Consider the following 22,155-nt stretch of genomic DNA (forward strand, 5'->3'; position numbering starts at 1 on the left):
CCGAGCCCGCGCCGACACCGCCTGATGGCCGGCCGAGCCCGCGCCGACACCGCGTGATGGCCGGCCGAGCCCGCGCCGACACCGCCTGATGGCCGGCCGAGCCCGCGCCGACACCGCCTGATGGCCGGCCGAGCCCGCGCCGACACCGTGTGATGGCTGGGGACCGGCGGTCGCCAGGCACCGAAGTGCCTCGACCTGCGATGGCACAGCGACCAGCGCCACTGTCAACACATAGCATCGTTAGCGTAAGCATGATCACTACACCGTCAGCACAGCGACAACGCGCGTTATCAGTACGACCAGCACCACCCATACACCCACCACCACCATCACCAGCACCAGCACCGCCAGCATCAATAACACCAGCGGCACAACAACGCCGGCACCATTAGGGAAACCAACAACCGTAACACCAAGCTGCCAACACCATCCAAACCGCCAATGTGTGGCTGTTTGTTGACGCATGTGAAGGGTGCGGTGCCCGGAGACACGACGACAACGTCGATGTTTGTCAGTGGCTGCGGCTTATTGCTGGAGGTGTGAACGAATTGTCGCGGTCGGTTCTCTTGCCGTTGCCACATGACTGTCGCAGTGGGTTCAGTGGTCTGTGTGACAATGTGCGGTCAAACCTTTCCCTTCGATCGTGAATGTGAAAATTGTTGTCACGGCACCGCGACTCTCAAGCTTTGCCCTCATGTCTGCGTGCTGGGTGAAGATGCCATGGTGGGAGAGCAGTGCGCACGTGGCCTTCAAAGTCACCAAGATATTGTCCGAGCCATTTCATCTCCCTTTCGTTCACCCAAAGTCTAGGAAAACACTAGGCCTGGGAATGAGTAATGTGCATCGGTCAAGGGCGTTGGATGCCGACTACACCATTATTGTTTACATCGGTTGCTGCGTGGAGCAAGGCGGGCTTTGAGGATCATTACATTCAAGGATCATCCTCTTCGATCACGTTGAGGTATGTAAGCTCTGTAAGCTCTGTAAATACTATAAGTAAGCTCTGTGAATATTGCATGCCTATTAACAGTGACATTACAAGGGTGTAGAAGTTTGTTTTGTCGCGTCCGCGCAAGAGATGTCACCGAATACTTTTAGCAAGTTTGAAAAGTTTCCGTAAGAAAAGATCTGGCCTAGTGCCTATCCATAAAAACATAATTTTGCCTATGACCAGGCAACCGCAGATTTATCAAATTATGCGGTTTTACAAGCGTGTTTTTAAGTCGCTGCGACACATTTCCAGCCAAAAAATCACTGATAAAGGCGTGTGGCTAGAAGATAAACACCGGAGAGACACAAGAAGTTTTGCACCGTGATCCTTCGTTGAAGATACATTGTCATTAACTAAAGTTCCCGTGTCACTCCGTCTGCATTATTTTATATATCGACGACAAGACGTGAACTATCGCAAAACAATTTTCTGCTGCCTTTGCCGCCAACATCGTACAATTGTAACCTTGAACATTGTGTGTGATCCGTTCTTTGGATGGATTATTTTATTCATGCAGGACGATGTATCAACTGTCGTATTTAACTTGGTACTGAGCTTCAGTGATGCGTAAGATGTCTTGGATACTAGCTAAAAACACGTTTCTGCCGGTTTGCTAAGCCTCCGCGAATCTGGACGAGCCGATGGAATTCTGCTGACGTGGGTTGACATTGACAGAAGTGGAAAGTTCCAAGGAAAATAACTGTGGCAAGCGCCTTTCAATGAATGCCTTCTGCAGATTGAGCATATGTTCAGTGACAGCTGTCCTTTGGGCCGCCGCCACACGTCGGACGCTCTGTCGGCTGCTTGCGAGTTATTTAATAATTCAAAACTACACATAACAAAAACAAAGACAGCAGGCGTCATCTTCAACAGGCATGCCATCTGTAACTGGATAATCGCGTACTTGTATAACATCGGAGATGTGATAGTTGCACGCTTAAAACTCAACGACGATCCAGGACCTGTCCCGATCCACCCCAATGACTTCCACCATGGGCTGATCTGTCCCCCTCCATTCGCGACAGACTCATTATTCGTATGTCGTGTGTAGCGGACTCCGGAAGATAGACACCCGGCTGACTGTCCCGACGGGTATCGGTGGACTATCCGGGAGATAGGGACACCCGGGCTGACTGTCCCGAGGGTAGCGGTGGAATATCCGGGATGATAGGGACACCCGGCTGACTGTCCCGACGGTATCGGTGGACTGTCCGGGAAGATAGGGACACCCGGCTGACTGTCCCGACGATAGCGGTGGACTATCCGGGAGATAGGGACACCCGGCTGACTGTCCGACGGGTAGCGGTGGACTATCCGGGAGATAGGGACCACCGGCTGACTGTCCAGACGGGTAGCGGTGGACTATCCGGGAGATAGGGACACCCGGTGACTTGTCCCGACGGGTAGCGGTGGGATACTATCCGGGAGATAGGGACACCCGGCTGGCTGTCCCGCGGGTAGCGGTGGACTATCCGGGAGATAGGGACACCCGGCTGACTGTCCCGACGGGTAGCGGTGGACTATCCGGGAGATAGGGACACCCGGCTGGCTGTCCCGACGGATATCGGTGGACTATCCGGGAGATAGGGACACCCGGCTGGCTGTCCCGACGGGTAGCGGTGGACTATCCGGGAGATAGGGACACCCGGCTGACTGTCCCGACGGGTAGCGGTGGACTATCCGGGAGATAGGGACACCCGGCTGGCGGTCCCGACGGGTAGCGGTGGACTATCCGGGAGATAGGGACACCCGGCTGGCTGTCCCGACGGGTAGCGGTGGACTATCCGGGAGATAGGGACACCCGGCTGGCTGTCCCGACGGGTATCGGTGGACTATCCGGGAGATAGGGACACCCGGCTGACTGTCCCGACGGGTAGCGGTGGACTATCCGGGAGATAGGGACACCCGGCTGACTGTCCCGACAGGTATCGGTGGACTATCCGGGAGATAGGGACACCCGGCTGACTGTCCCGACGGGTAGCGGTGGACTATCCGGGAGATAGGGACACCCGGCTGGCTGTCCCGACGGGTAAGCGGTGGACTATCCGGGAGATAGGGACACCCGGCTGGCTGTCCCGACGGGTAGCGGTGGACTATCCGGGAGATAGTGACACCCGGCTGGCTGTCCCGACGGGTAGCGGTGGACTATCCGGCAGATAGGGATACCCGGCTGGCTGTCCCGACGGGTAGCGGTGGACCATTCGGCAGATAGGGACACCCGACTGGCTGTCCCGACAGGAAGCGGCGGGTGCGAGTCCATGGCCCCGGCCTCTCGTTCCCTCACCCTGTCCTCGTCAGGAAGATGTCGACCAACCCAGGGGCTTGTCCGCTCGGAGTTCTCTCACGGCTGAGCTCGCGCGCTCAGGCCGTGCATACAGCCTGAATGTGTCGGACCTGCTCTCTCCAGCTGTTGTGTCCCTCTGAGTGAGGTCTGAGGAGTGACCTGTTTGGAGCGGTGGCCTCGGTGGGCTCGGAGAAAGCTGTGTACCGGGCTGCATTGATAATCACCTCTCACGAGACCCATCGTGCGTCTGAATCCAAGCGATGACGCCGTCGGTTGAGCCAATTAACCACCAACTCATTAGTATTCCATCCATCTTTGATGCATTAATTTTCCATTCGATGACACCAATACATTATACTATATCACATGGGCGACGGAACAGCTGCGGTACATGGTGTCCTCTAAGCTTCGCCACATCCGTGGGGCTGGACCGGCCGAGACTTTACAGCCCCGCTCAACTTGTGAGTCATAATGGACTGGGCTGAGCGGGTGCGCTACGGTTCCGTAATTTAAGATCTCGATAGCCTAGTGCAGAGTTTTCAAACAGGACAGAGTTGCAACATGGCGGGCCGGCGGTGACCTGCGGCTTTCATGATGTGACGCGCGGCCATGGATCGGGGCAGGCGGACGTATGGAACATGGCGCGAACGGTCCCTGGTCACGTCATCCGCAAATACATGACGTCAGCACGGTGGTCTGCTATCGTGACGGCGTGGCACGGCTTGGCGTAACGACTGGTCACGCGGCCCGCCCAGGCAGGCGCCGATGCCTGGTGCACAGGCTTTCGTTTGTAATCAATGTCGTGGTTCACCGATAGCCTCAGTTATGTGTCGCGAAACTCAACCGCAACGCAGCCGTCCGCGAGGTTCATTTGCTTTACAACGGCGTCGTGTCGTTGCAGTCAACAGCGCATGTGACGGCCCTGAATTGGATGGGCTGGCGTGATTTCGACTAAAAATCACCGCTTACAGCTAGCCGAAGAGTGTTACCACCTGCGCACAGATGCACGACTTAGTCAGCTAAACAGCGGCGCCACCACTCGCGAGACGAACTCTCCCAACGGCGACCGAGAGTGGTGCCTGCCGCTCCTCAATCCGACTAATCGGATGACGCCCGCGTGCGGCCGTGAACCTGCGCTGCGGCTGGGTCGCGCTGCGCCCGTGCCCGCCGCGGCTGACGGCCTCAGCCGAGCTGCCAGAGGAACACCTGAGGTCACCCGGAGCGCGGTGATTGGCGGCCGTTGTGTCACAGCTGCACCGGGGAAACGAAGGGCAGCGAGGACCGCCGCCTGCCTGCCTCTCGAGGGTCTGCCGGCCGCTTCCGTCTGACCTTGGCTGAGCGCGGGTCCGGTACGAACGCCCGTGTCCGCGCGACACGTGCCCGACGCCGGCGACGTGGGCTGTGACGCGGCTGTCGCACGTCCCCCGCGGCGCCCAGCTGCCATGTCGCCGTCCTGACCCGGTGACATTCCCGCGGGCGGGGCATGATGTCGCCGCGGGGCGGACACCTGGCCCGGGCCCGGGCCCGGTCACCGGCCGACCCTGACCGGTCCGGTGAGTCGCCGGCCTGGCACGCCCGGCCGGGAATGTCGGGTCAGCCGGCGTCGAGGCCGGGTGTATGGCTCGCGATGCACGCTCAGACTCAGGTTGGGTCTGGAGACGATGGGACTCTGGCGTTCGCTTGCAGTGCAGTCCGCGCCGCAGCCGAGGTCGCAGACAGTCCCCTTTCACAACCCAGCCCAGCCCCCACCACCCCTGTCTGACGCTGCAGACGCTCGAATGAAACGGCCACCTCCAGCGGCTGCTGAGCGACGCCGCCGCCGGTGGGCGCCCGCCGCGCCTACAGCGTAAATGCCAGTCTGATTTGGATGCGGCCGCCCTCCCACGGCAGGGCCGGCACCTAACGGGTCCATGGGAGGTGCCTGGGCGTGGGTGGCCGGACCGGCCGGCCTTCCCTTCTTGTCGCTCCACGCTGGCACCCGCCTGAGCCTCTGGTGAGCCAACTGCTAATGCCGGGTAAAAGGAGGTAGGGTGATGAGGTAAGGCGCATGCAGGACCGCAAGTCACAAATCTGTTAGGGGGCTGGCCCGGCGTTTGCGCATACTCCGCCCCGAAATGCGGACCAGACCATAAGGACACCACGTCGTGCGTTTGAGACATAAAGCTGCTTAACTTAGGAAGTTCTCTTCTTCTTAATATCGTCGTGAGGAGTGGGCCTTTGGTGACACCGCTGCTGTTGCTTGGTGTTGCTTCAATGCGTTCACAAACGTGCTCACGTTACTCCAACACGTTCACGGCGTCATCTGGTGATGGAAAGGGTAGAGACTTAAACTCATTCTCTTAAGTGGCTTCGGCTTTTTGACCTCGTGTGTGAGCGGTTCGCATCAGCAGGCTTTTTCTGCTTTAATCACATGTTTTCCGTTAACAGCAAAGTTTAATGCGTGTTCAAGAGGCTAATAGCCGCCCAATCAGGTGTGGACAAAAATCCCTCGGCAGCGATTCGCCGTCGCGCGGCTGGATGTACCTACACGTGGACGTAAACCGGTTCGCATGAAAGTGGTTATGTCTCAAAGCTGTCTAGACTGAATGGCTCGTTTCCAGCGACTTTCGCTAGCTTCGCTATCTGCCTGCACCTGGCGCCGGCCAGGCTTCTGTCCGCGCGCGGGGGGTTTGAGGATTGGGATGAAAGTGCTCTTCGATAAGCCGCCGAACGAGGAAATTTCACTGGTGGCACTTCCGCCAACAACGCGTAATTGCATGTTCTGCTTTCGAATGAAGTGGTCCACCAATTAAGCGCTACATTGCCATCATTTGATGTGTTTCTGAAAGCGACAGTGGCTTACCTATCGAGAGTAGCGAAGATAATGCGTTCTAGGCCCATTGTTTTGTTCTGTAAACCTAACCATTTAGGTATCGCTGGTATCTGTGTGAATTCAGCCGTGCTTCCGATTTTCTCGGGATCCGTTAGAGCGAAACAGTCTCGTCGGTGTGAAATCCGTGTGGGCATCAACGTGAGAAACTAGGGCATAACATAATGAACAGATTGTTAAAATCTGAACATATCGAACATATCGCCGCTTAGAACGTCGAGCACTGCTGCATTAGTGTGAAATTAATTTCTGATGAACAAAGTTTTGCGCATCGCATGACGACTAAGGCGCAGCTGCCCTTCGTTAGGCGTGTATAGCAGGCGTTTATTGTGCCAACTTGAATATGTTAGTGTATATATGCAGCTTACATGTCGTCTATAATTCCATCCCTAAGATACTGCTCCGTGCCGCGCATCTAAACTCTCTAGCCTGACTCCCGTTGTTACCCTAAACCGCTCGACCCCCGTGTTCGTCCATTGTGCCTGATGCGCTCTTAAGACGCACGTACGCAAAGGCAAGCGTTCCTAATTGGGCTCGTGAGACCACCCGCGCGAACGATCCTCGGCGCTCCGTTATTGTTCACGGCAGTCGTTCCGCTGGGCGGCGGTGAAACGTGACGCCTCGGGCCGCGTGGCCGGTGTGCCGCATCCTTGCCACGGCCATGGCGGTGTCTCGCACCGTCACCCGAGTCACACGGCGTCACCGGAGCCTCCGATACACAATGCCACTGCGTGTGAAAATCACCTCAGCGGAAGGTGGCATGAACACCGAAATGTCGTCGGCCAAAGCGCCAAAAGAGACCGAAATCAGCGGAGATTCAATCTGAATGTCCGTGAATAGGAGACAAAAGTTGTGAGGAGTTCGAAGCCGAGAGCCCGAAATCGCTCGTAAAGAGAGACATTTTCCAACCAAAACTCTTGAATTGGACGCACTGAACCAGTCTCAGCACAGCCGTTTGACGGATCGCTCAAGCGCCACTGGGCCGCCGGCCGCTGGGGCCGACCGACTGCTGGCCGCTGGGGCCGTCCGACTGCTGACCGCTGGGGCCGACCGACTGCTGACCGCTGGGGCCGACCGACTGCTGACCGCTGGGGCCGACCGACTGCTGGCCGCTGGGGCTGACCGACTGCTGGCCGCTGGGGCCGACCGGCTCGTACCACCGCTGGGGATCTGGTTCGATGATGGGCCTGCCGGGGGTCTGGTTTGATGATGGGCCTGCCGTGTCCCGGGTCACCATGTGGATCACGCGTGGGCGACGCACACGAGTGCGAGTGTCATGCGGCGCTGTGGCGGCGGCGGGCCGACCGGAGTGGAACCCAGAGCCGCGGTCGTGCACTGACACCGTTGCTTTCCCACATTTACTGCGATGTGCTCCCTCGGCCTGAAAATCATGGAGCGGTGAATGCCATTAGCCCAGGTTGGGCACTGCCACCGCGTCTGTCCCTGCCAGTGGCGGCGTGGGAGCCAGTGGTCCTCACCGCTCATCAGTGGCGCAGTCAAGGGAGAAGCCCGGGGGCCAAATGCCTCCTCAGGTCCCGGTTTTTCACCTGAGGGGCTTCCAACAGAAAGCTAAAAATCGGCGTGATGCGCACTCACCAAGTGCCAGGCCCTCTCCCTTTGAGAACTCCCGGCTGCCCACCTGGCGCTCGTATAACAACGCGAAAAATGCCAGTCAGCGCATTAGGCTGACCGGCGCAGGGTCACGTGGGGCAGGTGGCCCTTTACTTCCCGCAGCAGGCCGTGAAACGACGTCCTCTTCCCTCGCGTCCGATGCCGGTGCGTGTCTGTAGCGGGCGTCACGGACCGTAACGGCGCGGTGGACGTGGCTGCGGGTGGTGACGCGACCACGCGCGTTCTGCGGCGCGCGAATCGTGTTTGGCCTGTGTGCGCCCACTCAGCCGTGACGGACGCACGAGCGGTCTATCCGCACTCTCTCCTCCGGCGCGGCTGTCCCGCCGTCCGGTCGGCGACTCGCGGCCGGTCGTTGGGTCAAGCCCCGCTGGCCATACCGATTCGCCGCCAGCCGCCCTCCAGCAAAAAAAAACTGGAGGCTGACGGGGTGGCCGGGGCTGCCTGGCTGGAGCGGTCGGCACGTGTGCGCGGAGCGCGGCGAGCCCGGCCGGCGGCGGGCGGCGCGCCGCGGCCGCCGGCCGGCACCGCGCCCCGCCGACCCGGCCGACCCTGGCCGACCCGGCCGCTTTTTGCCGAGGTGGCCGGCCCAGCCTCGCGGCTCCACGGGCATTGGCAGGCGGAGCTGGTGGGGAGGGGCTCGGTGCACCGCCGCAGCGCCGACGTCACCAGCACGCGCTCGCCTAAGCGTGACGCTAACGCGAAGCGGTCCACGGCTGCAAAGTACTTGGAAGGGGTCGGCCGCTGTCGGCTCCCGGGAGCGATGTACGCTGCAGCGGGTCGGGCTGTTTTACCCGGCCCTGCGGCCATGGGCCCTGAGCGAAACCGGCCCGCGTACACCTTCTCCGCGCCCGCGCCGTCAGAAGAAGCCCATTGGCAGTCGGCGATGTCCGAGCGAGATGGCGAGGGGTTTTTGTTGAGCAACGTTTGGCCCGAGGCGCGCCGTAGTCCCTCCGCTCACGTACCCAAGCCGTGGCGCAACGGCGCTGAATCATCAGCGTCATATTCTATTAGATAGTCGACCTTTCTATGGAGCATGTATAATTGTACGTCCAAGGCCCCGCACTTCAGGAGATCCATTTGATCGCAGCGGGCGCAAAGTGCCATTATATCGTCCCGACAGGTGTTTGATCGTTAATGCCGCAGCGCATGTGGAGGCACTATGAAGTGGCGTGCGTCATGACCGTCTTGGGCATGGAATGCGGCCCACGTTTCAGGAACCACGCATCGCACGCGTGTGCAACGCATGCACAGCTTTCGAGGTCCGGCCAGGACTACCACCGTTGCCGGCTCTAGCGGCAGCGTGCGTCGCGTCGCTGGAGTGGCGAGTACTTCGGCGGGGTACGAACGCAGGCTGGATCCCAGGGTAATCATACTGTTTTTCAGATGTGTGGTGTTGTGGACCTGACCAGGACTCGGTTAAGGACTTAGGCCAAGTGTTGTGTCGGACTTGGACCGGATATTGGACGTGGACCAGGCTTGACTGTCGCGCCGTTGGAGTTGTTTGTGCATCGGGTGCGGGCATATTTCTCCGCCGCAGCCAGTCCCATCCCCGCGCCGCACTGGCTAGCACCACAGTTCTCGTCCTCATCTTCATCCTCATCCTCATCCTCATCTTCGACCTCCTGCGGCGAGCTCGCGTATGCTCAGTAACGACGTCCCGGCGTTCGCGGCGAACGTCATCAATCTTAGCGTCGTCGCACCTCACGAGCGACCGGTGAGACCAGGAAACCATCGTGACCAGACCCGAGGCTCGTACACAAACAGGACCTCTCAGCGCGTTGTGCTGTCCCGAAACGGCCTCTTCAATGGCGAACAAGACAATTTGCATGCGTTTATGACGCGACTTTCGTATCGCGCTTTTCTCGTGAGAAGAGGTCTGTGACTCTCAGGCACCCGGGTTGCGCTGAGGAGAATGACGGCGAAGTGACATCCTTAACCCACACAGGAACAGAGGCCTGCCGGGGTCGGGTAGCGGGCGCCGCGGGACGGCCGTGTCTCAGCCAGTTGACCCTGTGATCCCGTCACCTCTAGCTCCGACACCGCCGGCCGGAGCCGCCTCACCTCGACTCTCCCACACCTCCCTCGTGACCCGTCGGCGGTCACGTGAGGACGGCCGAAATGAGGGAGTTTGCCAGCGCGTGCGCGTGGATTGTATCGCCCGCTCGCCCAGCTCACCGGAAATCACGTCATAACGAAGGTGACGAGACGCAGTCACTCGGTGGGCTTCCCGTGAAGACGCGTGCTGATGCGTGTCCCGGCACGTCAGCCTGGCGGTGAAGGAAATCCGCTGGAATGGCGGTCCATGTCTCGCGTTGTGCACTACCGCAGCGTGCGGCTCTCTGGCTCGTCAAATGGTTGGCGGTGGAGGTCGGGTAAACTCGTGGATCCCAGAACTAGATCCTGGACTGGGTCCTAGATCTTCCTGAAATGACGATTATGTCAGAATGTTTGGAAAGGTTCAGCGGCAATCTCAATTCATCTTAAACTGTTGCCCAATAATCATGCAGATTGCAATGTCTTTGACAAATATAAATCTAAAAAATTCCGGGATCCGTGTCCATTATTTTGGCAGCACTTTTCTATACATAAATGACCAGACGGCATGCCAAATTGAATTTGAACAGAGCTAACGTTGTGTTGAACCGTCATTTACCACAGGGAGTCTCAAAGTGGCAACGGTTTTCCGAAATGCTGTTTGCTCAGCTTCATTTGCAGCTTAATGTCGACCTCTTAAAGGCCCCGTACACCTTAACACTTGCTGCCCCTTACACCTCGTCATTGGGTACAAGCTGTCCCGAAAGGGTAAAAATGTCGTCCGATTGCCGGCAAGTTTTAAATGAAACTTCGATGATAGTTTTGCAATTTACCCTCCTCTTAGATCCAAACTTTTTCTAGGACCCTGAATTTACGTTTTATGTTTGCTGAATTGACTTGTGGGATCCCAATCATCATCTGTTTGTCATATTATATCAAGCACATCCGTGTAAAGTTTCTGCTAATTGACCTTTCAGAATCCAGGATTCGCTTCTCTTTTTTGGAGAATGTATCAGGATCCCAGATCCGCTATCTGTTTCGTTTGAAAGGCCGCTGGGGTCCATGTATTTCCATTTTAACCCAAGTTGTTGTCTAGTGTCGGCGTCGCCTTACTGCCCGCCGCCCGCTTGTGTTTACTCCCAGACGCGTACTGTACAGACGTCACCACGGACCTGAGCCTGTGCTGGGAAACGAAACTTGGAAACGACATAGCTGCCACGTGTTCTCAGGTCACCGCGCCTTATAATTCACCACAATGGCAATGCTCGTAACATTTGGAAGGTAACAACACGCTCTGCCTCCGAAATAACTGTTTCGAAAGCTGCGGAGCAATGCGGTAAACCAGAAATGTGACTGACATGCCGAGGCGTTCGCAACCTGAGAGCAGCGTTCGCACGGGTATTCGGTGTCGTGCGTCGAAAATGAAGTGGCACTTGCGCCAGTAATCGCATTGCACGACCGTTTCGGTGAGCTGCACGTCTCGTGGCGACACTTAACGGCTTCCTCGGTGCTTTCACTTTCCCGTGCTTTATGGCGCCGAGACCGCACACGTCCTCCGGCCCTGTGCGTGGATTGGAATTGCTTCCCGCGGCCTGCTGGTTTTCGCGCATTGCCGCGTAGACTTTTACCAAGGGCTCTAATGCATGGTTTATGCCAGAGGTGCGAGTGACGGAATGAGGCTTTCAGATTCGCAGATGCCCTATTGTTCTGTCCTCCGTCACAAGGTCGGAAAATGTATGCTCGTTGACAAGTTGTGCGCCATCGCCATGTCTCCCGTCTTTACGAATCTCGGAACCTTGAGCTTGGTTGTCTGCCACTGCAGTGTCAGCGCAAAATTCAAGCCTTTGCAGAATTGTTGCAACGGAAAGAGAAAACTCCGAGGAAAAGATAAGCACCAAAGGAATTAGGAGCATGAAGCTTAACTTTCTACATAATTAACGGAAGCGGGCCACTTCCCTGTAAAGAAACCAAAGTCGCTTCGTTCTCTGCATCGCTAATGACATTTCTGGTACGTTTTCTAGGAGCACGTCGAGACGTTCAACAGCCAGGAATTTATGGAGTATCTGAACGAGTACCGGCTCATCAGCATGGATGGCGAGGATCCGACAGACGACGAGAATCCCCCGGAAGGTATGTTGATCAGCCATGGAACGACTGGTCGAATGAGAGATGGACGACAACCATGCAGCTATCAACCTTGACGAATTGTGGGTACTACAATAGCTGTTATTTAGGTGTACGCAATCGACATCTTGCACATGCTTTTTCTTCTACTGGATTCAGCTGGCAATGGGATCGAATTCACGCGGTATTTCCGCAATGATGTAAATGTGTCTGAAACGCATGCAATGTGCCGCAGCAAGTAAATTAATGTGATGTCGAGATCGAGGTGAAGTACAATGCAGTCGCCCTCCATGACATTGCGGCTATTAATTGCGATGCCACTCATGTTTGTCCCGTCATCGTTTAAGGAAACTTTCACCCGAAATGAAGCCAACCATCCAAGTCATTTGTTAGCGATGATATGTTGTTGTCCCATCTGAATAATAGCTATGGCTTACCGCCTTTACCGATGCGTTTTTGGTCAGCTTGTGAAGCTGCGGAACAATTTGAAAGCGATTTCTGGCTGTTACGGTAGTAGTACATTTTTGGTCAGCTAGGAGCGACCCTGAACTGATCTGTTTCATCTGAAGCTCTAAATGTGCGTTTGCGGCACCGGACAGCGTAATAGTCTCGTGTTTGTGGAGCCCAGGTCGGAGTGTCATCTGCACCACGTATTTGGGTGGATCTCGTTTGGTTTAAGGGAGGGTTGGGGGGGGGGGGGGGCGAGGAAGTGCGACGTGACTACGTCACGGCTAGACATTGATACAAATCGTTTGGATATCTGTCTCGTTAGAGCTCGTCTTTACGCCCAGGTCGTAATTTTTGCTCGGGTAGCATTAGCAACCATAACCTATTGTAACACTATTGGTCTCGTATATCAGATATATTGCAGGTGTCTGTTTTGTGCACATAACGGCGTACTCAGTGACTGTTGTACTCAGTCCCCATAATTCTGACCCCTCCCGGGGCTTCTACGTTGTGGTTCCGTTCTCGTAGGATTTCTGTGTAATTCTATCCGAGGAGCATCGGTGCGTCGCACTCCAACTGAATTCCATTCCATCCCATAACCGGACATCCGCACGCAATGTCAGTGGCGGGCGATATTCGCTGAGCGCGAGCCGCTGCCGGCTGCGGTCTCCGCTGGCTGCGGTCTCCGCTGGCTGCTGTCTCCTCTGGCTGCTGTCTCCGCCGGCTGTGGTCTCCGCTGACTGCGGTCTCCGCCCGCTACGGTATCCGCGTTCCCACCTGCACACACACAGACATGTCTCACTTCGCTCCACACTCGGAACCCCGTAGCGTCACGTTCGCTGCGCTTCCGGGCCGTTTATCGTGAGAAGTGCATGCGAGTGTTGGCTGCAAGGGGCTGGCTGTTTGGGATGGACTGCGATCTACCCAGCCCTGGTCCAGTGCGCAGGAGCGACGCTTGATGCGGCTCAGACCTGCTCTGGCCGTCGGTGCGAGCATCCGCAGCAGCACGGCAGGACGGGTTGCAGGGTCCGGGGATGGGTAAGTCAGGGTGAAGGAACTTCCCGCGCCCATATGTCAGTGGGAAGTTATGATGCGCCAGGTCTTTAGACACGCCTTTACTGTCACCGTGGGCTCGAGCCGCAGCTACCGGACTGGTATCTCTTCATTCCTGGCTGTAATCGGCTTAAAAGATTGCGTCACTAAGCGCCATGAGCCAACAAGTAACGTTGTATGCCTCATATAGCATACAAATTTACAAACAACTATGTCACGGGATATTTACAAAAATCCTTTGAAAAAGTACCTATGAAGGCAGGCACCATTCGAAAATCCCCCCCCCTCCTCCTAACCCCCCCCCCCCCTGCTTCCCCTTTTTTCGTCTATTTTAGTCACCGTTGGACAGCGGACGAACCATCGTCAGTTCTACGTGACCGAGGCAGCAGGCACTCCCTGGTCACCTCCGGACGGTCACGGTCCGCGCGGTGACACCTCTGGGCTATTCTCGGATCCGATCGGCCGGCGGCTGGGGTGGCGGGCGCCGGCGAAAGTGACGCGCTGCACCGCCGCTCCGTGCATCCAGGCACTTGCTCAACATGTCCCGGGCGATCGTCGGCCCGTCGGCGCCCGGAGACGGCGGACGTTGCAGACGTGCCGGCGCCGCGCGAGGGGTCACGTGGCATGTACGTGGGGTCACGTGACATGGACGAGGTGGGTGATGCTCGCGGCCGCTTTGCCGGGAAGCGGCGGGTGTTGCTTGCTACCGCGGAGGGTAAGTATATAGCCGTCTCAAACATTTTCCGTGAAAACCGAGTCTGCGTGAAATTCCATTTATGGTATAAAACAGCTTGGATATTTCCCCATCTGTTAATTTTTGCCTGCCTATCTCAAATTTAGTATTATTTACATTTATCTACTCACATGTTCATGCACATAATAAATTGATAAGGCAGACACCCCGCGACGCCCTTGAAATCAACGGTGTTTTTTGTTCCGTGGAGAGCTTTTACGAGGGCAAACGACACATCGCTGCGGTCGTTAAAGATTCCAAACTTGCTTCCTTCGGAACGCTGGGCGCGTCGATCGTTTTATGCTGGCGGCCGGCTGTTCGCGAGGCGCGCGCGCCGTCCGCGATCTGCGCTGACCGAGGTCACCGCGGCCCGATCGGGAAAACCTGCTTCTCCATCAGGGGGGCTCCCTGCGCCGATTCCTGTTATCGTCGTGTGAGTCACCGGGGCAGCCTTGGCCGCCGCTCACGCCGCTCCAGTTGGAGCACGCGACGCTCTCAGGTCGCCGCAGCTGGGCCTCTGCAGGGCGGCAGTGCGCAGCACGGCACCCACGGTGGGAGATAGTGCGGCAGACGGTGTAGGCCAAGGCTTCTTCCGCGCTCTTCGCCGACCGCAGCCGCATGCCAATCCGCTATCGCCTGCGACCAGATGCGCTGTCAGCCGGCGAGCCGAGTGGGTCGCACAAGGGCCTCTGCGGTCGTGCTGGGGCGTCAGAGTGTGGATAGGGATTCTGGGCACCCGAAGGCTGGAAGCGGTGTGTCAGGGTCTCATTCGAAGAAGGAGATTGTCGACGACACCACTGCCCCCGCCGGCGAGCACACGACCATCGTCTTATTCCACGAATCGTGATCAGATCTGGCCAGCGCCTCCAGCACCCCCCCCCCCCCCCCCTCTTCCGCACTCGTCCCCTGGGGGCGGGCACAGTACATCGCGTCCGATTTCAAACAGCTCATCGACGGCCAGGCCTGCTGTCTCCGGCATCTGGCCTAATGAGGTCCTCATGTGCGCTGACCAGTCGGCGGAACGCCGCGCGTCGGCCGTTCGGAAACGGCCCCACCGACCTGGGGGCGCGGACGGTCGGGACGGCGGTGTGTGAGACGAGACGAGACCGCGCCGCCGCGCCGCCGCCGCGGGCAGCGGACTCCGGCCGGACCGTGGACGACAGGTACGCGGCCGACCTGGATTGGCCGGCTGCGTGGCCTGCACACTGCCGGCGCCGGCGTGAAAGTTCGGTACGAACGGAGCTGGCACCGCCGCAGCCGCGGTCCGCCGCCCAGCCTGGCTGGTGGGGCCTTGTGTATTGGGACTCTTGTTACGCTTGATTGGGTTTGACTTCGCTTTTGTCACGTCCCGCCTGCCTAGTCTGCCCGGTCTGCCCGGTCTGCCCGGTCTGCCCGGCCTGCCCGGCCTGCCTGACCTGCCTGACCTGCCTAATCTGCCCGGTCTGCGCGGTCTGCGCTTATCTGTCCGACAGCTGTACCAACAATGCATTTGCGAGCCGCGATGGTGGAAAGCGAGTCGTGACCTCCTTGCATCTCAGAGCATAGCAACCGCGCAAAACACTCCGGTATCCATGCAGGCCACACGACAGGGCTCCCTTCAGTCTCCGTTCAGGGTTCTTGTGCTGACAATAATCGACCTTTAATGTACCAGGAGACATCGGCTAAGCGATGTTATCATAAAAGCAAAGCAAATAAATCACTGATAAAAGCATCAACGCGTTGTGTTCTTGATAACGTCGTTTAGCTAGAATCCCCCGGTATCTTGAAGGTCTTTTATTGTTCGCATAAGAACTCCAAAATCATAACACCGAAAAACCAGTAGCTCAAGGCTTTTCTTGCTTACACCGGCCTTCCTTCCGTCAAGCTTTGGACCTCCGTCGCTGGTTGCCGGCCTCTAGTCGCGCTGTTTTGGCCACACCGCCGACCCAGCGCCGGCCGGGCGCCTTCTCTGCGCCGCGCGGCCTGCCTCCAGCGGTCGTTGGGCAGCCGGAGAGCGGGCGCGTTACCTATCGGAGCGGGCCGGCGTGACCCGGGGTCAACTGTGACGTCAGATCGTGCCTGGCAGTGGCAATTAACTCACTGCACTGCGTTGTTGGATGATTGGTGGGTATTGGAACGCGGTGCGGCCCTAGAAACGGGCACAGGTTCGTCCGGTGAGAATGGATCGCGTGCTTTGCTGAGTTATCCGCTCTGCCACAAGTACGACTGGCAATGTTGCACCAGACATGCGCCTGGCGCAAGACGCGTATCTGATCTGTAGCACTCGCCACCTCGCGTGAGGCGCTGTATCTAAGCTGTAGTACACTGCGTTGTCTCTCGTAACCGGCGATGTGGTTGTTGGCAGGGGCACCTCCTGTTTTCTACCCGCGCTTCTGCTGACGTAGTATTTTGTCCCGGACAGTGCTGGCTGGGAGGAGCTGCTCACGGTTTCCGCCGTGATCTCCCGGCCAGTGTGTGTTGACCCGGTCGGTGCCCGCTGGGAGGGGCTGCTCACGGCTTCCGCCGTGATCTCCCGGCCGGTGTGTGTTGACCCGGTCGGTGCCCGCTGGGAGGGGCTGCTCTGGCTGCCGGAGCCGTGATCGATGGCGCGATTTGGGCCGTTTAATGCCCGGTGATCAGTGATTAGATGTCGGAGGAATGCTGTTGGGACGCCGCCGACCCCAATATGCGACCCGTGCGCTGGCGAGTCGGACCGACGCAGCACGGCGGGTCGGGTCGGTGCAGCACGGCGGGTCGGGCCGGTGCAGCACGGCGGGTCGGACCGACGCAGCACGGCGGGTCGGACCGACGCAGCACAGCGGGTCGGGCCGACGCAGCACGGCGGGTCGGACCGGTGCAGCACGGCGGGTCGGACCGGTGCAGCACGGCGGGTCGGACCGACGCAGCACGGCGGGTCGGGCCGGCAAAAGCCTCGCGGTCAACGTGTGAGCATGGGATTTCCCAAATGTTTGAAACTGCCTCGCTCAGGCTACTTATTCCTGTCGGTGCGATGGTGTCGTGGAATGTGAAGCGTCGATACCGTGAAATTAGCGTTGAGAGGAAAAGGTTTTTTGCTGCAGACACCTCGAAATAAGTGGCCCACCGTGGCGGCGTCAATTAACTTGAGGGCCTCACGAATAGCCTTCAGAGTACCCAGTTCGGGACTTTTGTCGTATATGCGACCTGAGCCTCCGACACTTTTGTCGTGTATGCCACCTCAACCTCGGACATGTTTCCGTCGCTCATAGAAGGTTTAATTAACTGATCGAACGCATAATTTACTGATGAAAGAAGCCATGCTTACTGTTCAGCATCACTTGCTCCTTGACCTGCTGCTGCTGTTGTGCTCTTGTCTGGTGCGGCCGCTCACTGGTGTTCCGCTATTCTTTGGTGCGGCCACTGACTGGTGTTCAGTGCCGGTGCGGCCGCTCACTGGTATCCCGCTCTTGTCCGGTGCGGCCGCTGACTGGTGTTCAGTGCCGGTGCGGCCGCTCACTGGTATCCCGCTCTTGTCCGGTGCGGCCGCTGACTGGTGTTCAGTGCCGGTGCGGCCGCTCACTGGTGTTCCGCTCTTGTTTGGTGCGGCCGCTGACTGATGTTCAGTGCCGGTGCGGCCGCTCACTGGTGTTCCGCTCTTGTTGGGTGCGGCCGCTGACTGATGTTCCGTACCGGTGCGGCGTGAACTGACCCGCTCGGTGTCAGTGGGCCGGGGTTGGGGACTGGAAAGCGTGCATATTGGCCCCGTAGCGTCAAGTGCAGGATAACCTAGCGCTGGTGCGGCATTGTTTCATCATGACTCGTGTGCGACCGTTCGCGGCCGTATGCGGAGCAGTCGTGTCTGTACGGACATCCGACCTTCGCCGAGAAATGCGCAACGCGCGCAGCGTGTTTTATTAACATCTCTGCTGGTTTATCAGCGCATCAGCCTGCGTTACAAACGCTAGCTTTTTGTTACCCGGCTAGTCTGATCTGGCTGTGAAGCGTCACCGTCGTCACCGTCGTGAACTTTTCGCCTCTGAATGCCGCCACCTTAAGGTATAGTCGCCCGACCAATCCGATCCTGGGAGCCGGGTCACTTTGTTGACCTGATCTGTGTAGTGTTTTCGGTCACTTGGAAGCACAAAACTCAGTTTGACTTCCTGGCGACCTTAACCACTATGCTGAGTTCACCGACCGATCTCACGCAAGCTCAACCACGCCCACTCTCGCCTGTCTGTCGCTCGGTCTGCCTGACGGTGTCCTGCTGTCGCCACGTGGGCCGCCGGTGACGCCCGCCTCCCGGTGGCGCTGGCACGCGTCGGCCGGCTGCCGCTCGGCGCTCCGCCGGCGTCCGTCTGACACGCGCCTGATTTCACCGCTGGTCCCGATCAGTCGCCGTCCAGGGGCGACGAGGCGCTCCGACCCCGCCGGCCCAGCGGCGCCCCAGCTTTCATCCGGCGTTAACAGATGAGAGACGGTCACGGGTCGGTCCGGCGGAGTGAGCGGGCCGTGGCTGTGGCCCGTCTCCGGCGGCCGGGGCGCCCTCGGTGCCGGCCGGACCGTGGTCTAGCCGCGGTCATGGTCCTTCCCGGCTCCCGGAGGTGGCTCGATTCCGGCCGGACTGTGCTCCAGCCGCAGCCATGGTCCGTCTCCGACTCCCGGAGGTGGCTCGATCCCGGGCGGACCAAGCCAGCCCCCGGCGACAGAGCCGGTCCTGGTGCCGGGCTCGTCGTCCGGCGTGTGGCGTTCCAAGCTGCTGCGGACCAGTAGGCGCGTGCCGCGAGTCGAACGGAGAAAGGCCGGCGCGCGTCAGCTGTTTTGGAGACAATCAGAGCGTGCCGTGCCGACATGTGCAGCCATCCATGTAGCCATCCCATGGCGCAAATAATCACATACACACACGCACGTATGCATACATATATATATATATATATTATATATATATATATATATATATATATACATATGTATATATACATATGAACATATGTGTGTGTATATATGTGTGCGTGTGTAAATAATGGGAACGCGCTGCGGGCGGGAGCTCGCGTCAACAGCGGCGCAGTTTGTGTTTCGGAGGCGTTCTCGGCGGGTTCCGTGAGCGCGTGTGGGACCGCACAGGTGGCGGGCTGATGCGGTGTGCGGACCACCGTGACCGTGATCAGCGGGTGCTGAGGACCGCGGCGGCCCGCCCACTGGACGTGTGGGATCATACCGGGCCGGGCAGCCAGGGCCTGACGTCTGAAGACCGTCATTAGAGCGGCGGAAGTCGTGTCCGAAGTCTGCGACAGCTGATGCCGTGCGCGCCCGTCACGAGGGAAAGCCGGCCTCCTTTGAGGGTGGTTCCCGGGGGTGGCGATCCGAGCGCAGAGACTTCGGGACGTGTTCCACATGTTTCGTCATGGACACTACGCTCTGGCAAGCCGTGGCACCATGTGGGTGACACAATCATCATAGCCGCGCTCGATTATCCCTTTAAGGGCATTGCATAGTTGGTGTTCAGAACAGAATATGGCATTAGCGGTGGCGGTGGCTTTTATCGCTTTCAGCTCCCGCGTTCTTTCGGATGAGACCGTGTGTGCTCACCTCGTTTGCCTTAAGGCATATGCCAGAGGATATTTCAGATATGGAAGAAAGTGATTTAATAACGCGGTTTTTACACAGGTTATCATTATCACCCATGGGTGCTGAGAGAACGGACATTGGGAGAAAGTTATTAAACACAAAAATTAGCAGCATTTAATCAAAAGGGTATTATTAAGTTAGAAGAACATTAAAAGGCCATTTGTCTCTCGCCCTGACACTATTTCCCTCGTGTGGCGCGCATTGGTCACAATTACCTTCGATAAGGTCTCAGCTGATAGATGGCCGGCAGTGTGGAAGGCGGCGGCCAGCCACCGCCAGCCGACTCGTCGTCATTTCACGCTCGGCCTTCCCAGCAATCCGTCAGCGAACAGGCCGCCATCTGGCAGCATCTAGCAGCATCTGGCCTCCTCGGACGGCCTGCGAGGGTGTGTCAGATTTGGCAGCGTACGACAGGTGCCTGGCCTCCTCCGAACAAGAGAGCGCCGACGCACAGAACCTCCTCCGGCTGGTGCTCAACCGAGAAAGAGGCTCCACTGACAGGATGCCGCCACACTGCCCCCCTCCCCCGCCCAAAAAACACGGACCCCCGCCGGGCCACGCGTTCGGGGAGCGCCACAGAGAGCGGTCGCCGGTGGCGGTTCACCTGATGGCCTCCGCGCCGAGCGGCGCCCGGCTGGCGGCGCGGCCATGATCAGCTGACCCGGCGCCCTCGGCCGGTATGTCCCGGGTTCACGGCCCTCGACAGCCGGCCGCCGGCCAAGCTCACTCAGGGGGAACGGATGCCAGCTGCGATACCCGTGCACGCCAAAAGGAGCTCTCCTGGGCGGTGGGGTGGCACGATCTCCTCTCTGTGGTCCGTGCTTTCTGTGCGATGGTCAGGTCAAAGGGTGGCTGGGGACGGCCAGAGGTGATCCGTTTTCTCCAGCAGATGCAACGTGGCTGCGGTCTCCAGAGATGTCTTTATTGGCCTGTTGATCTATGGCTTAACTGTGTTTGGGAGTGGTCGCCGATTCTTGGTGGACACTGGACAATGTTACAGGACAGGTCCGGCGCAGGCCACACGAGCTCGTGGTCAGCGCGACTATGATACTTTCATTTCAAGATCCCTGTTCCGTCGTTTTCGACACGGCAAATTTTCTCAAGCGTTTTCCTGCGTGGCTGAGACACGATGCATCCGATGGGCATCTGTATCCGGTTAAAGTGAAGCACTGACTCCATCAGAGGCGTCGTGCACCACTTTCCACGCTGTCTGACTCGGCGGCAGCACGCTATCTGGGACACGCCGCCAATCAGATCGCTGTCCATCCGGGCTGGGAAAACAACAGCGCCTGGTAGGCGTCCCTCGGACGTGTTCGGCATAGCTGCGACGGTCACCAGGCCAGCAGCTGCAGGGATAGGTCGAAAGCGTGTCCAGTGCGCTACGCGTTGTTTGGCTCCTGCGCGTGCTCAGCCTCGTGACGCGCAGGGAGTAGCGCGAGTGTTTGACCTCACGCATAGCATCATGGGAAACTGTCACCCTCGATGTGATATCGTCCACAGAGTCGTAACAATGGTCCTCTGATCGTGGAGCGCTAACCCATCGCCAGAGCCCGAGGCCGTCGAGAACGAGGGCCTGGACGCGGGCCATGTTACCCGCTACACAGCGCCGCCAGGGGGTCGAGCGTCCACCCGTCGTTACCGCTCTGCCTCCGGGGTCACGGACACAGGAGCGGAGCCAGCGGCTCCCAATTTGGCTCATTATACCAGGTGGGCCTGTCCCGTCCGAGCGCTGGGCGATTGCCACGTCAGGAATCCAGATCAATTACAGCCGCACAGGCTTCCGACTGGCCGGAGCTAGCTGGCGAACAACATAGCTCCCGGACAGATGATGTCCCGACCAGAAGATATCTCCGAGACAAACTGTCTCCCAGACAAAGCGATTCCCCCTGCTGTCAGAGCACATTCCCAAGGCATGGGGGGTCTCCCAGTCAGAGAGGGGATGCCAAGGGCAGGCAGTGTCACCCACGCAAATCGAGTCTCCGGGGAAAAACAAGCCTAGGGAAGAGGGGGTCTCCTAGGCAGAAACAGTCGCGTGGGCCGTGAAAGATCCCATGCCAGAGAAGTTCCCTTTGGTTGAGGTGAGTTCCGGGGCGGAGGTCATACCTGTCAAAGGCGGCGCAAAGGTTTGCTTACGGCAGAGAGTATTTCCAGATGCACAAGATCTGTGAGCAGAGGTGGCAGCTTCCTAAAAGGGAATGTCTCACATGGTAGAGAGGATTTCCAGAGGGCCGCTGTGCCTCTCCGAAAGCAGGAAGTCTCCCGGACAGGAGTCACCCAGACCATGAGGCTTCGCGGGCAGACACGTTTTGCCGGATGGAGAGTTACTCCGGAGCAGTAAGAGTTTCTTGGGTAGAGAGGCGTTCCCACAGGAAGGATCTCCTGGGCTATAGAATGCCACTGATTCA

The 22,155-nt window shown here is 58.3% G+C and overlaps 1 protein-coding gene across 1 annotated transcript in view; it reads left to right on the plus strand.

The window, feature by feature from the left end:
* Positions 1-22,155, plus strand: part of LOC119106995 (rho GTPase-activating protein 40) — a 50,138-nt gene that overhangs the window by 16,214 nt on the left and 11,769 nt on the right. Inside the window, exon 2 of the mRNA XM_037230340.1 lies at positions 11,832-11,940. Within this exon, the coding sequence (XP_037086235.1) occupies positions 11,832-11,940 (109 nt within the window). The remainder of the gene's footprint in view (positions 1-11,831; positions 11,941-22,155) is intronic.

The sequence above is a fragment of the Pollicipes pollicipes genome, unplaced genomic scaffold (genome assembly GCF_011947565.3).
Source record: "Pollicipes pollicipes isolate AB1234 unplaced genomic scaffold, Ppol_2.1 Scaffold_6578;HRSCAF=7798_pilon_pilon_pilon, whole genome shotgun sequence".
Taxonomy (NCBI): Eukaryota; Metazoa; Arthropoda; class Thecostraca; order Pollicipedomorpha; family Pollicipedidae; genus Pollicipes; species Pollicipes pollicipes.